The following is a 17,465-nucleotide window of genomic DNA, read 5'->3' as shown; positions in this document are numbered from 1 at the left end:
TACATATACCAACTTGCTCCACAGAATTGACTACTAAGTGTTACTATGGAAATTAGAAATCACCATGACAACAAGATCTTACAACCGATACACTGTCATAATAATAAAACAATTTTCCCGCAATAAAACATGTTTTGAATATCAAACAAATATTCACAAAATCCACATGGCCCAACATTTTGAAATTTTCATTCGTGCATGAAAGGCTTCAGTTTCAAGACAAAGCTATTTTAAGTTCCTGAATTATCAAATTTATATTTCCAATAAAACTATCGGTGCAGTCTTGACTGTCGATGCAGATGGGGCATGATGTGAATGGCTTTATCTGTTATATAACTTAAACACACTGCAGCATCTCAAAACACACACACGCCCAGACACTGCACGCTAACGTTACACAATTATCAGCTATTACCGCTCCGAGAGGAAACGCTTTGTTTGAAGTGCAAGTAAATCTTAAGAAAATTTCATAATAGAATTTCTGCAGATTATATATACAATAAAGGTCTGGCTTCCAAGCTATCTTCATTGCACTGATGAAAGGCGATTGATAGCATTCCCTTAGTACAGAGAGGTCAGAGGAACCACGACCACTGAATACAATAGAACCTTGCCTATCAAACAGTAAAATATGCTCTAAAGAGCACCTCTATTATGAGATTACCTGTGTAAATAGACCACCTGTGTAAAGAGACCATCATATTGTCCCAATTTACTGTGATTTCCTTGTGAATTGAATCTCTATTAAAAGACCACTTTTAACCCTTTCACCACTGTAGACCATAATGGACTCATCCATATCAATGCATGGTAGAGTCTACTAACGTTACATAGGGGTTAAAGGGTTAAACTCTCTATAACAGTTTTTTTCAAGATAAATGAACCTATGTAGAAAGGCCACTCTTTTGACTTCCTAAAGGTGGTCCCTGATACAGGTTGGCTATATTTGAATACATGGAGTCCTGTGTTTTGTAATTTGTTTTAGTGTCTCAGGTATGATGTAGATTTTTGCAGATGAATTTTTTTTGTTGTGGTGTCAAGTTTTGAGAATGGGCTGTCAGTGTAATAACTGTGTACAGTGGTCAGATGGGCTGTCAGTATAATAACTGTTTACAGTGGTCAGATGGGCTGTCAGTGCAATAACTGTGTACAGTGGTCATATGGGCTGTCAGTATAATAACTGTGGACAGTGGTCAGATGGGCTGTCTGTATAATAACTGTGTACAGTGGTCAGATGGTCTGTCAGTATAATAACTGTTTACAGTGGTCAGATGGGCTGTCAGTGCAATAACTGTGTACAGTGGTCAGATGGGCTGTCAGTGTAATAACTGTGTACAGTGGCCAGATGGGCTATCAGTATAATAACTGTGTACAGTGGTCAGATGGGCTGTCAGTGTAATAACTGTTTACAGTGGTCAGATGGGCTGTCAATATAATAACTGTGTACATTTGTGTCATGTATTACAAATGATCGGCTACTACTGATAATAATGATTTAGGCCAAAAAAAACCTGATCTGTTCCCTATTGCATTCTCCAAAAGTTGCAAATTAAATGTAGGCAAAATAATTTAAATTTTGAAAATTATTACAAAGAATATAATATATAGAACTTATACTCTTACCCAAAATACCAAGAATTTGCCTAGGTTAATTGGTGGCGGCACAAAAAAAGTAAAACATAATGTAATAGGTCACATGTCAATATGTTTCACTGGCCTTAATTGGTGAAAATCGACTTACCTGTCATCTCCTTCAAGTGAAGATTCACCGGAGGGTGTCATGACCTCTGGTGGTGGTGCCGGAAGGTCAAGGTCTTGAATGGCCGCCAAGTCCTCTGGATTTTTGATAGGCGTAGGAGGCGGTGGCAATTCTGGACTACATAGTTGCATTGGTGGAGAGTAATTTTGACTAGAAGCTGTTTGGGGGAGATTGGCATTGTCTTTTGAAGGGGTCACATGTAGGGCCAAGGACACCGGGGTCGATATGTGGGACACTGATGACCTTGGTGACGACTGTAGCACAGGACTTGCATGACTATTTGTCATTGTTTGATTGGCTGATGGAGCCTGTGATGTAAGTATATGATTAGTGGTTGTGGCATAAGACATTTGATGTGGTGGCATGCCACCTGTTGACGACACTATTGATGACATTGTTGTCGGGAGAGTGGCTTCCTGCGGCTCCAATGACGACCGTTTTTGTGACTGTGAACAGTGTGTTACGGGTCGCGAGGAAACAACACTCATTGATGTTGGTTTTAAGTTCTGTTCAGAATATCTCCGGTACTGTATCCGGAGTTGCTGAGCATACATGTCCGGAGAACTTTCCCTGGGTTTCCGCACCTGTGTCTCTGGAGCACCACGCTGCAGTGGTTCCAAGTACCCACCAGTTCGTGACCCATGACTATTGGTGTCCAGCTGACTTGTAGAGGCGTTGCGGTAGTTCCTTGGGGGCAGGGCAGGGGGTTTGTCATCCTCCACTGGGGGTGGGGGTGGAGGACGCCTGTACCCAGTATTTGCATAATCCAGACTGCTACCGGACAGGGACCCTCCAGAGCTGCAAGTACACAAGAGAATCACAGGTAAACAAAAGGTTTTATATACAAATCACAATTATATTGATAAAAAAGTTATTTTCATCAACACAAAGCATTGTAAAAATGTTGTTTTTTAATAACCAAATACAGCTTTAGCCCTTTCACCACTCAGACCATAATGGACTCATCCATATCAATGCATGGTAGAGTTTACTAAGGTTACATAGGGGTTTAAGGGTTAGAAATGACAACAAACCAACATTAATTATAAGATATTCTAGCTTTTTCTATGGACAGCATTGTCAAACTTTTTTGGCAAAGTAGCAATGATACATCAAATGTCAAGGACCTAGTCTCTGTTTCTAAGAGGTTGGCGCAGAGGCCTAGAAGTCACAGCAGCCTTCACACATCTTTGTAAAGAAGACAGCAAGAGTTACCTCCCTTATATCATTAGACTCTAAATTCACTACCAGAGGCATAACCTGTAAAATCTCAAGTGTGACTGTTCCATTTAAGCCAATCCATCACACACATAATTCACTACATAGAACAAATTCTTCAGGAGAATCAGTCATGCTTTCTATTATTTTAATCAGAAAGTAAAAATCTAATTTCCTTCCAAAAAATAAATCTATGACTACAGTTTCCTCAGATAACACTGTGGGATTAGGTTTCGGTAATCTTATACCCTGGAGACAGCGGTTGTAATAGGAAGAAGACTGACACATTATTCTTCCGTAAATGTAAATTCCGGAAGAGTTTTTTTTATTCTGTCTCAATCACATCAGTCAAAATATTTGATAGAGATCCTGACATGGTCGCTCGACTCCCCTTAATCACCAATTTGTTACACCTCCGGCAATCGGAACGAGAAACACAATTTGGCGACAATTTCACGTGGATTGTCCTTTAATGACTTGGCATGAGTCAGTGTTTTGTGAGACGACTGACACTGTTGCTCATTTTGGAGGGAGATTTCGTCCTGATGAGGTTATAGGATTTCACACTCTGTAACTTATTAGAAGTGGCTGATGACTGCGCAAGAGACAATATTGGAGAAACTTGAGTCATACTTATTCCTTTTATCAATATCGGACACATCATGCCAATCAACTATCTTAAGCACTTTCATCTAGAACAAATATTTGTTAACATTTTCCTAGTTCAGAATCGTGTAATTGTAAATATTGCATAGCAAAAAAACACCACAAAAATCATGAAATTTTAATCAGTTAGGCTTTTAATTTTTCCAATCAAGTTAATATTCCAAATATGTGCCAAAAAATCTCAAAAGAAAGTAGAGCTACAAATATATGGTCAAACACTTCTGTTTTCAACAAAATGTATTGATCAGGTGAAATTAAATTTTCTATGGAACAATTAAGGACCTATAAATCTACTGCTCATAAAGATGTTTGATTAATCAATAATTAGGGCAATGATGATCCAAACTGCGGAAATCCGTCCCAAGAGTCCAATATATGTATTACCGTATTAGTATTCCAATCATACTGTTGACCAAAGCCAGGCAAAATTAATCCAGACAATATCACACAAAGATGTTTATAATAAAGATGTATAAAAGTTAGGGATATTTACAATAAACATATCCCACATATAAACAATGTGGCTCACTGGCGTAAATCTAAATCTGTAGATCTCAACAATAACACTGTAATAATAAAACACATGCTTTATGTATCAAATAAAACACGGAAATCTCCAAACAGCAAATGTCTAAAAATACAATCCTACCTAAGCTTGATGATGTCATTATCCAGTTACTGAGAGAGACGTACATACGCAGGTAAGTTACACAAGACTGGTCATTTTACAGGCAAACAGAAAGTAGAGAAATCAAACAGTCACTTTTATGTTGTTCAGTGACAATAGTGACAGCTGATGACATCAGTGGTTACTTATAAGTGTCTGATGATAGACATGTAGCTACGTCATACAGTCCCGTAAAAACCATGCTTACTCCAACACACCTGAGATTGTTCACAGTTGTCTAGCAGTTCAGCATGAGCTCATCCTCGGTAGAAAAGATCTTTTGTTTTTGTTTATAAATATCTTTGCAATTTTAAAGATACAAATATTTCGCAAAATGATGTCATACAAATGAATGCAATTTAATGACTTTCTAATTAAATTCACAAGGTACTTGCATTCCATCCAGCTAATGGTATGATATTCTGACCACCGGAAATGAATTTTTGAATAATTAATGAAATTCATTTCTCGAGGAGTCAATAGAACATTCATGTGTATATATATAGTGACAGTTTGTCACGCAATGTATTCCACAATGAAACGTCAAGAATTTCGGTCTAACGAACGATTCATCTGTCTTACTAATGCCTATTATCAATCAAGCCTCATTTACAATATATAATACTTTACAATGTTGACAAGTTTGATTAAACAATCAGTGAATTCCAAAGGTGTTACAACAAGCAAGTATAGCATTCCCAGGCAGGTATTGAAATAGCCGACTTTAGACTGATATATCCTTTAAGTCAACAGGATAAGGTGGTATTCAGCTAGTGTTTTATAAACATAACTTACCATATGTTCAGAACCATGGAGAAAAAAATATAGGAGAAATTTGACCCACTTGGTCATTAAAAGCCAACTGAAGTATGTATTCGCCAGAAGAAATTAGGTCAGTCTCGAAGGTATACTAAACATACTTGTCCTACAACCACAAAGTGCTTGTAAGTTTACTACTTCTAACGATATAAATCAACAAATAGGTACTATTCGTACCTGGTACGTCTTACCTGTCTGAGAATGACACACAGTCCAGTGTTGGTGAGATATATATTATAACCTCAGAACTGCAAAGTTCCTATTTTAAGAAGCAACAATCAATTAGATAATTACTCCAAAATTACCTCTAGCAATAAATCTGTTATTTTAGAAACTTTCCAGCGAAAGATCTCAAAGCCATTTTTCTGTGTTGGAACTGTACCAATTATTTACCTTTCTACGGCTGTAAAACACACTACGTTAAGTTACCATCATACCTCCAGAGAGGAAAACGAAATCCTACCATTTCAAGACCACCAGCCAAAACCATAAAAACAGTGAAAACTTGGCATTGATTTCGATGGTCTATGTCACTAAGGAACCAACACCTATAAATTCATATCGCCCTATGACTGTGATATTCCCAGGTTGAAATCGAAAACGACTTTCTCTCATCACACGCAAATATACTTGGATGAAGTTGGAATAGTTTTGGTTGTTTCCATCTGGTTTCGATTCTCTACTTCTAAAGATATAAATCAACAAATAGGTACTATTCGTACCTGGTACGTCTTACCTGTCTGAGAATGACACACAGTCCAGTGCAGGTGAGATATATTTATAACCTCAGAACTGCGAAGTTCCTATTTTAAGAAGCAACAATCATACAGATAATTACTCCAAAATTACCTCTAGCAATAAATCTGTTCTTTTAGAAACTTTCCAGCAAAAGATCTCAAAGCCATCTTCCTGTGTTGGAACTGTACCAATTATTTACCTTTCTACGTCTGTAAAACACACTACGTTAAGTTACCATCATACCTCCAGAGAGGAAAACGAAATCCTACCATTTCAAGACCACCAGCCAAAGCCCATAAATCCATGGACAAGCTGGCATTTATATCTATTTATTGTTTTCCCTGTTAGTAACAAAAAGCAATTTTTATAACGTTAACCTCAACTTCAGTGAAATGAAAGTTTCTTAAAATTTTATTATTAATGAAAATAAGAAAAAGATTTGGTTTTTAAATATTTAACAATATGCCACTGAAGTCTGTCTTAACTATATTCTAGGGAAATTTAGCTTTGGATTCACTATACAAAATATTATAAATAATGTTATTTATATCGTAAATGCCTGTTTGGGGAAGTCCATTCTGAAATAATTTCTATATTTTATGCTGAATACTTGAGCATGAATAGAATTATAGAAAATGTAGTAAAAAAATCTATGGGCATGAATAGAATTATAGAATATTTAGAAACAAAATCCACTTTTATCAGATTTCTGCTAAATTGTGTACTCTGAGTTTCAGTACTGAGTACACAAAATTAGCATTCCAGATTACCACCTTCCCCTCTGTTACATCACAATTAATTCAAAAGCGTTGTCAGGACTTTGAGGGATCATATACAACCCACAGGAAACGGCAATAGACAGAAAATCTTCAACACTCAGCCCAGGCTTATCAACTAAAGTAAATCTTTGTTCTATTACGACAACAAGATCGTGTTTCCCTCAATGTATTTCCGATGACCTACATCTCCACCGTGAGAGACCAAGTCCTATAGTCAATCAGTGATCCCACACATCATATAAATAATAAACGTATCTCAGGAAACAGGGTCCTTATAACATTTCTGAAGTATTAAGCAGTACCAACATGTACCACGAAACAATACAATGCAACAGACCTTAGGAACCATCCATCATGTACTGTTTGTCCATTGTCTGCTAAATGTCTGAATCACTTACTTGGAATAGGAAACATGCAATGTGTCACCAACAAATTCTTCCTGTTTGACTTCGCTTCATATTAATTATAAATAACATCGCCACTGTACAATGAGTAGCTGACTTCCTTGAATAAATATTATTGTACAGTCAATCAGCTTAAATTCTCACCAATCAAACTTAAATCTATAAACATCAACAGATCACGAACTGAAATAATTAAGATATTGTCTTCAAGATATTGGCTGCATGGTCACAACAACTTTTTAATCTTTACGAAAAAATCATATCTGCCCAAATGACCTCCATGGTTCCACCCTTTTCTAGGTTTTCAGAATCCTTTGAGACAAAAATGTTGTTATAACACATAAAAGGACTTCTTTGTAATAATAGCTTATATGTACAAAGTAAACGTATTTGTTTACAACGTACAGTAATGCTGAGCACGGAGTAGCCCTTTAGCGATGTTAAACAAATAACAATGGACACAGTGTTGCTCCTTGGTCCACACCCATGTGAAATATTAAAATCAATATGCATTTATAATTCCCCTGCATATCCGAGTTTACAATAAACACAATAGCCATATTGTCAGCATCTAGTGACATTTTGATAAAATCAATTCGTCTCCCTGTATTGTGTGGATGGGTTTCTGTGTAAAATAATCTTGAATTAGTTCAATCATGCAAAAGACTACTTAATTATTCTTAACCACTACCAGGTGCCAACAACAAATATTGATATTTTTTCCCATATCATCTTTTGAAATTGGACTTCAATTTCAAGAGGGATGTACAAGTATTTATAAAACTCCAAATTTCTTTATTTTATTCTGTACTCTCATGACATGTCACAAAATAATTGAAGTGAAAAGAATAAGACAAGATTTGTCCGTCATTTTACAGGACGTTTTATAAGCAGGGTTGAATTTCCCTCTATAGGTTAAGAATTAGGAAACATTCCTGGTAAAGAAAAGCTGACCCTATGTGACCTTATCATCCATACCTATGGAAGGTGAGACCAAGATGTATTTCCGGTCAAAATACAGCCTGGAGCTACTCCAATCATTATGAAAGTTCAAACTCATGTGGCCAATAGACTTTTACATATAATTTTACTTCATAACATTAAGCTTACAGCCAAATCCTTCCACTAAAGGACATGGCAGCCGGAACTGAAATATTAGTTGACAGAAATTTATACATTTAAATACAAAAATGCAAGAAATTAATACCTACCAGAAATCAATAATCATCACAAGACACTTTTACTTCTCTCCTCACATTTTCAACGATCAACGTACGGAAAAATCTAAACATTCCACAGGTGAATGAAATATGTAAAACACCATGTGACTGTTTCACAGGTAAACCGTCACACTTCCTTAAAAGTCCACATACAACTGGTTGGAGGGCTGGAACAGTCACTGTAGAAGGCTATTTAAAGATCGTCATAACATTTCTAATCCTTCAATGACGAACAACAGCTTATAAGAATGCCCAGTTTATCAATAATGCAAGATTTCTTTGTGAGAAACACAATACAATTTTGAACAACCGCCAAATTTGGCAAAGATGACCTAACTCATATCTCAACTGTTACAAAGAGGTAATGCTAGCCGGTGTTTGCATACACAAAGGGCCAACACGCGACACAAATATTTGACATCATTTCCTTTTTAATACAAATTTAAATTTCGTCACATACTGTTAAAATTATCCCCCTGGAGACAAATGGTGTCGGGTCTGTAGGAAGGTAATTTAGGCTTACACTGATAATGGATCAATTTGGCCTCAAATATTTACAAGTGGTTTGGGAAAATCCTTACCTCAGATTCCTTTCAACCCCCATACAATGTTTAAAGAACAACCAAAATACTTATTTAATGAAGTCATGCCATATTCATTTGATTGATCAGCATAACTGTGCCAAAATATAGTTTGATATATTTAATTATGAATTAAACACACCACGTTCATTTATAAACAAATCTTAACCGAAAATCTCTTTTTATACGAAATATTTCAACTGATATAATCAATTTTAAAATAGGTGTTGATAAGCTGTGGAATTTCAATTATACGAAACAGGACACCACATGGCTAATTTAGTGTATGTAATGACAGGTAAAGGATTGGAATAGATAACAGTTAATAGAATTCAGACCCCTATATCAAGTAAATAGGTCAAACTATTCACAACTACACTGGCTCAGTTACAGACCTAATAAATATACATAAAATTTTACCTGTTATACATAATTATTTTAAAATAAAACAGTTAACAAAACCTTTTAATTAACATGTAATAATTTGTTAATTATTCTTTCTCATTTAGTGAATATCTTGAACCCTATTCTTCCTTTTTTTGTTATGCCCTCTCCTCTCTTGGTCTCTGTCTCCATCCCCTATTTAGCCTCTTGTTAAAACAAAATCCCCCCCACTGTAATTATGCCCCAATCAGTGCAGGATATCCTTTTACCTTGAGATAGACACTTTGCCTGTTGTTCTGTCAATGGTTGCTGTCAAACTCTTCTGTACTACATTTCAAGGGTGAAAGTGTAAAAGACCTTAAAACCTGCACATGCTCAAAGTGCAACAAACCTACAATGTGTCTGATCCCTCTGTCATCTTTATATCTCCTTCAGATGAAGTATAACAGTAGGTGACTTTGTAACAAATCTCTTGGCATCAAAGAAAATCTTCATTTCATGAAGTGATTGATTTTAAATCAATAAAAGATTACCATAAATTTAACCTAAGAAACACATTCTACACCAACCTGTATGAAGGTATAAAAGAACAAACTAATGCAAATGAAAAGGACACAGATGGTGTAGCAATCGATCAATTTTCAGTACACCACACAAAACAGATACCTTGTGTACATGCAATTTGTTTAAGAGTTATGGCCAATAAAATGAAAGGAACATCATCTAACTATGGCAGAAAATGATTCCCTGTTTCCTGCCAAGCACAGGTGTAGCTTTTCACTCAAAAAAGAAACTGACATCCCTCTGGTAAGGGGAAGATAACCCTGGACTGCATTTGCCAATACCAAAATTACAGATGTAGCAAAAATAAAGTCAGAAGATGTTATTTTTAGGGATATTTTCAAGTTCACTTTTTCCTCTAACATTTCAAACTTTCCTTACTGCTTGGAAACAGGAAGTAACACATACATGCACACACCAAAAAAAGTTGGAGTTTTTTGAGACTAAACATTCCGACATGTTTAACTGATATGCAAGTACTACCCCTATTGGGTTCTGCATCTCAAAAATACAACAAAGAAATAGTTTAGGCGTTTTGTTTTCTAGACTAAACATTTCAAGTCAAAGACAAAAACACTAGACTTTTATCATCAGCTTCATAGGGTGGGCTGTGCCTGCAAACTTCATCAGCTTTATAGGGTAGGCTGTGCCTGCAAACTTCATATGTTTGCAATAGTTTCTTGTGTATCTAGTTTTAACATTGACGTAACCTACTTAAACTTTTTTGTGGTTTTGTCATGGTTCTTGAAATTTTTTAAGTAATCTCAAAACACTTCCATTGGACTACCTGTTTTTTCAGCATTACTGTAAAGCCAAATCTGTCAATTCTTTTTCTAAACTATCTGATCTGTAAAAATTCCAATCAGATGTAATACTAAGTTCCTGTTTTAAGTTTCTTAATTATGTCCTTCTTTTTTAATTCCCATATTGCTGAGCTTCCCGTACAAGTATTGTTTCATTGCCAAAGAGAAACGGTTATTCTCTCAAATAGCAGTTATCATATTAGTTCCAAACCACAGCACATTAGCTGAAAGAAATAACAAAAACTTGTCTCCTGTGGTTTCAAATTTGCCCATATATCTATGGTAAATTGTTTCCATTGTAGCGTATCTTATCTCCAAGTACATATCTCGTCTTAGCAAATGACCTGACTAGGTTTTAAACCCATAATCTTGATACCTGTAGCTGAGGAGGTGAGTATATTATGAGCGAAAGCAAGCTGACAACAGCAGAAATAACCTAGATAATGTTTGAACGAGATCAGCATTTTTTGCCATCTTCATATAGGCAATGGGCACATTTTCTAGAAGGGATTCTAAAATGAAAGACAGGAGGAGGGAGGGAGGGGGGGGGGGGGGNAACAAGGCAAACTTTATTTCCTCAAAGAAAGTGAACCACTCTAAACAATTTACATCTATCAAATATTCATAATAACCATCTTCATCTCATAGTCTGACTGTGCTAGCTTAAAACACATTTATGCTCATCACAAGTTTCAGACTGAATAGTATGCAAGTTTTTAATCAAAAAGCAGATCACGACAGGTGCCCAAACAGTGCATTACACCTATCCTATATCTTGATCATTCAATTTAATCTAAAGCACTGCTTCTACATTTCCTGGAGATTGCAATCAAACACCATAAAAGCGTCTTAAAATTTACTCAAGTCATGAATATACATGTTATACATGTGGTTCGGAAATAAACAAACACAGACACGATTCCAATATCAGATACAAGTTATTTTTTTGCTCAATCATTGCGTATAATTTTATTTCTGGTCCGATATATATACCACAAGAAGTAGAACTAAGGTCTGTAAAACCACAGAATGTTACTCATCTGTGAAGCGTGCCGACTTTTTGTCCCCTTTTCCGTGAAGTAAATGATATCATATGATAAAAGATTTTGTTATCAATCACAACTTTCCTTACAATTAATGGCTGATATCATGTCAAGATATGGGGGCAGGTTTTATCATGTCTATGTACTAGAAATATTCTCTTCAAGGATAAATAATTGCCTAGAATTTCAAGATAGTTTTCTACTAAAGTGACTGGGTTGAAGGTTATAGACTATTTCACCGTAACTTAATACAAATACCTCCCTTTCGTCATTATTTATCTCATTTAATTTTTACATGAGCCAAACATTTCTACAGATATTTTATACAGAGCAAAGAAATAAACGTCTTAATTGTGGTAGTGTCATAGGCCTTTGTAATTCTATGAAATTGTTGACTTGCATTCCACACGAATATGATCTTGCTGAGCAGGTTTTGCTATGCGGACCACACAAACCGTGTTTAACATTTCTTTATACCTCTCATCAGCATATTCATGGATTCATTGATATTTTAGAAATTCAGTGATTAATTGACCGATCAGATTAACGAGGTAGGCGGCAGATTTATGTCATTGATTGCAACTGACACTGGCAGGCCAATTGAGGTCACAGTGACCCTGTTAAAATTGATTGTCAATGAGACATTATCGAAATTTATCATTTCTGTCATAACAATATGATTGATATATTTCATACAAAATGTTAAGACCTATGAAAAGTGCAAAGACCAACCTTTTAATGGAAAAAAATGGAACCAATTCACTCATTCATCCCTGAAATTACATAATGAACTATTCCATCTTTTGGATTGGAAGAGTTCAAATGTGTCTTCAGGGTTGAATGAGTAAAAAAGAACACCAATTACAATCAAATAGCATCAAACCAATATATTTAGGAAAGGGTCCTTTTTAAAACGCTATAGAAAGGCTAGTACAAGCACATGACATAGACAGATTTAAAACCAGTATAGATATTCCTATGAGATGTAAGTCCTTAATGCAAAGTGTCCTTTGTAGACAGGTATCTTTTATACACAGGTGGTATGTATGATTATAATTATAACCCTCTATATTGAATTTTGTCTGTGAATTTACCTGTCTATAAACTACTCTATAGAGTAGTTTTTTTATAGACAGATAAATTCACAGACAGAATACAATATAGAGGGTTATAATTTAAGACATGTTCCTTTCATAGACAGATATTTATAAAGACGTTTGTACTCATCAGCAGCTTGTTGAATATATTGAGGTATTCCTTATAGACAGTTTTATAATAGATTGTGTGTGTGTGTCCATGTATGGTTCATGGCAGAAATGTTTTGGAACACAGATGATGGAAAATGTTCAGATTTTTCCTGAAAAGTAATTCCTTGGAGGCAAGATTGCAAGGCATTGTTGTCGGACAGCTTATAATGTCCTGGTCTGCGTACATTTTCCCTACACCAGTACCTACGCTTGGTCTGCGTACATTTCCCCTACACCAGTACCTACGCTTGGTCTGCATACATTTCCCCTACATCAGTACCTACGCTTGGTCTGCGTACATTTCCCCTACACCAGTACCTACTCCTGGTCTGCATACATTTCCCCTACACCAGTACCTACGCCTGGTCTGCGTACATTCCCACTACACCAGTACCTACGCTTGGTCTGCGTACGTTTCCCCTACACCAGTACCTACGCCTGGTCTGCATACATTTCCCCTACACCAGTACCTACGCTTGCTCTGCGTACATTTCCCCTACACCAGTACGTATTCTTGGTCTGCGTACATTTCCCCTACCCCAGTACCTACTCCTGGTCTGCATACATTTCCCCTATACCAGTACCTACGCCTGGTCTGCGTACATTTCACCTACACCAGTACCTACGCCTGGTCTGCGTACATTCCCACTACACCAGTACCTACGCTTGGTCTACGTACATTTCCCCTACACCATTACCTACCATTGGTCTGCGTACATTTCCCCTACACCAGTACCTATGCCTGGTCTGCCTACATTTCCCCTACACCAGTACCTACACCTGGTCTGCATACATTTCCCCTACACCAGTACCTACGCCTGGTCTACGTACATTTCCCCTACACCAGTACCTACGCTTGGTCTGCGTACATTTCCCCTACACCAGTACCTATTCTTGGTCTGCGTACATTTCCCCTACACCAGTACCTATGCCTGGTCTGCGTACATTTCCCATACACCAGTACCTACGCCTGGTCTGCGTACATTTCCCCTACACCAGTACCTACTCTAAACACACAACACATAACTCACCTGTGATGATGTACCATCACGATCTGTAAACATTACTTTGGACAAAAAATAATCCTCGATTTTCCGATGCCCTTCTACACCTGGGCTGTGTCTACTTCATTAGGGACAGGTAAGTTATAGATTGGACTCCAAACATCATGTGCACTGTCCATTGAGCTGATGTATCAGTAACAGGGTAGTTATATATTCTGCCAGGATGCAAGTGCCTATAGCACAGTCAATACACTTTAAGACTATAACTATTAATGACGTGAATAAATTACAGGACAATCAAAATCCATGATGTCATTCGACATATATTTCTATAAATAAAATATGGAATCATAGGTGTCCAAGGCAGAAGTTAAACTTGTCCAATAAACCACAAAGCTTGGTGAATGTCATAAACGAATTTGAACTTATCCTGCACGAATATATCTTCCAACTCTGATTTGCGATTTTCCAAATCGTCAATTATGAAAAATCACAGCATAGTCCAGAAATCCTGAAATCATTAAAAGCTGGCTGGAGTATTAACTACAAACATGGCAAGACAGTAAATGTCCAAAGATCACTAATTGTCCTGAACCACAAACACCCACTTCTTGACCAACCACTATAATAACTGGACAATATCTATGAATGATTCACAACACACAGAGCTAATCCATTCCACTTTGTCAGGCGTAAAATCACCAGGCAAGCTGCCTAGCTTTCTGTATATATCCTGTGGTCATTTTTTCGATAGGTGAAGTCCAAAACACCAGTTCAGAGAGCTGGAACTTCCCTGGGGGGAGTTAAAGCCTTTGGTGTATAGAAGTGTTAGCTGGTCTTGTTTGTATTAGGGTCGGTCAGGCATGACTGGTCGTCCCAGCCTTTATCTTCTATAAAAGGTGTTTCATCTGTTGTTTATATCTCCGATATATTGATCGTCACCGCATACCAGACATATTTGTATTATTGAACGGCAGCTGCAGTGGCTGATTTTCACCTGGACACAGCTTGGTCACATGATCATTTACAACAACATGACAACACCTTGCGCCACATGGGGTATTGTGGAGGGAAATTTATCATTCCAGATTCCACGCATACTTGCGGGTTTTGTTTCACCTGGTCGTGTGAATAATTAATATTTTGATAAGTTAACTTCCTCGATCTGATCAATAATTGAAAGGTATGGTATTACCGGGAGAGTTTTAGCTTCGGTAGATTACTCCTGAGGTAGGTTACATGTGTAATGTCTGGGGCGTCTGATTAAAACTGCAGGCTTCTTTTGCAGCAACCCATAGTTAACATTTAATTGACAGTCATTAATCCTGCTTCTGTTGATTTCAATCAAAATGTTCCCTTTATATAAAATTAACCACTATCTAATGCAGTATATATCAATAGGAATTAAATTCAAATTGATGATCCCAGACCTCAACAATAAACCTGTGTATAATGATCTCCTGTCTAAAGTGACTTATTTAATTTACAGTTTTTATTTTGACTAATGATCACCTGTCTAATGTGGTCAGTAAATGGGAGTGATATTTACCTGTATATACTGATCATTTTATATAAAGATACCTGTACTTACAATACAATCTCCAATAGACAAATATTACATTGCATCTGTTCCCTTTGTTGACCAATCTAAACAAACCTATATGTAGCAGTCTCATTAGTAATTAGCTATATGACTCCTTTTATTTACTTTTGACCGAACTTTTGTGAAAAGACATCAATTAAATTATGATGCTAGCTCTTATCATTTACCACTTTAGCGAACCCTTGTATAATAATAATAAATAATATTTTGAGGTTCTTATAAACCACATTATCACAACCTAGTTCGTAGGTCGTCTCAAAGCGGTTCACAAATTATTATCCATGGTTACAGGGCCTTTGCAACCAGCCAATATCTTTCTCAACTCCCTGGGGAGCATACAGCCGGAGCTGCCATTTCGGTGCTCACAGCTAGCATTCTACCATTCTAGCACTGCCCAACCACATACTCATTTACAGCTGAGTAGACTGGAACAAGCGGAGTAAAGTATCTTGCTCAAAGATACAACAAAGTGCCTTGACTCAAACACACAACCCTCCGATCACGAGCCCTGCAGCGTCCTAACCACTATAGACTATTGAGCCTCCTATAGACACACATACCTAATACAATCCCAATAAAATAAGCCACATGACCTTGGGTCTTCTCAGTTCTTACTTTTACAAAACCCTTATATAATGAAACCTGCCTAAAATTGCCAAAATAAAATCTGAATGGTCTTGAATATCTTTTTTTAATCACACATGCTGCACAAGACATCTATTTAAAAGACGCATGATGCTGACTCAGGATATTCATTTCAACATCTAGAAACTCTTGTATAACACCCTGATTGACATTATCCTGTACCTCGGCTATCGTGTGTAGAGATAGATAAGTCTCTGTATATAACCACAGTATATCTATGTATCATACCCTGTTTACTGTTACTTGTTTACCATCACACCTTATGAGCCCGTATGACAAAGCTTCCGTTAAGATTACAACAACCTTGTGGTTTTAGAGGTCAGTAAGACTAATCCCACCCTTCCCGCTATAGGCCAGCATTTTTATCCTGGCCGGACCAGTTATCTGACATACAGTACAAACTCCTGTATGTTTGTATATGCCCGAAGGAGATAACATTTCCTTATGGATGTGAAAATGATGCTCCGCTGTGACGTAACATACATTCCGTGGCCGTTTGTTCTGTGTTCCTGCCGACAGGATATTGTGTCAAATTTACGGAAATTTTATTTAATGTACAGATTTCTGAAACAGGAAACTTCTATTATGTTCGCATTTACCAAGAAATTGTCCTTGTTTTTCTCTATCAATTTAACCAGATTTATATTTGATTGAATTACTTTGTTTCTATAATGAATATGCTCCTCAAACAATGTGACAAATCCCCTAAACAAAGGGAGGAAAAACTGTTGCAGATATATAAGCCTTGCATCTAAATGCATGTAAAAAATCTGGCTGACTGCCAAAAGGATTTCCTCTATGACTTATAAATATAAAGTGTCATAGTATCATATAACAATTGCACCGGAACATCTGTCGAAGTTTCCATAAAACGTTATCTCTCAAATCATTACGAGGCGTAACCTTAGTTTAACAAACAACACAAAGATTTATTCCCGGGAATGTCACATCATAATCACCGATCAAACCTCACCTACCCCATCAAACCTAACCTACCCGCATCTCACGATCTGAGAAAAATACCGCCCCAATGACAGATACAGATTCCAGTGGTCAGCTAAATGACCATAGGTAGTGGACATTCCCTTGGTACTACCACAGAGGAAATGACCAATGATAGAGTCACCCCCTATAATTCTGGACATTGTCTACCTTTCAGTAGGTATTGCCTCTGTGGTCAAACTTGTCCCGAGTGTCCACAGGGGTGGTATTAGAGGGTGTGTCCACTACTTAGTGGGTGTGACCCCTATAGAAGGCTAGACAGGTAAGAGAGATATATTGATGACATTTCTGGGTCAGATGTTGATTTCACAGCGGTTAGCCA

The 17,465-nt window shown here is 36.9% G+C and overlaps 1 protein-coding gene across 4 annotated transcripts in view; it reads right to left on the bottom strand.

The window, feature by feature from the left end:
• The window catches only part of LOC110447164, a 207,253-nt gene that overhangs the window by 27,811 nt on the left and 161,977 nt on the right, over positions 1 to 17,465 (bottom strand). For all 4 annotated transcript variants that reach the window (XM_021492674.1, XM_021492673.1, XM_021492675.1 and 1 more), the window contains one exon: positions 1,742 to 2,557. In XM_021492674.1, the coding sequence (XP_021348349.1) occupies positions 1,742 to 2,557 (816 nt within the window). The remainder of the gene's footprint in view (positions 1 to 1,741; positions 2,558 to 17,465) is intronic.

The sequence above is a fragment of the Mizuhopecten yessoensis genome, unplaced genomic scaffold (genome assembly GCF_002113885.1).
Source record: "Mizuhopecten yessoensis strain PY_sf001 unplaced genomic scaffold, ASM211388v2 scaffold3229, whole genome shotgun sequence".
In the NCBI taxonomy this organism is placed as follows: Eukaryota; Metazoa; Mollusca; class Bivalvia; order Pectinida; family Pectinidae; genus Mizuhopecten; species Mizuhopecten yessoensis.
The sequence above is the reverse complement of the archived record's forward strand: the minus strand, read 5'-3'. Positions and strand labels throughout refer to the sequence as shown.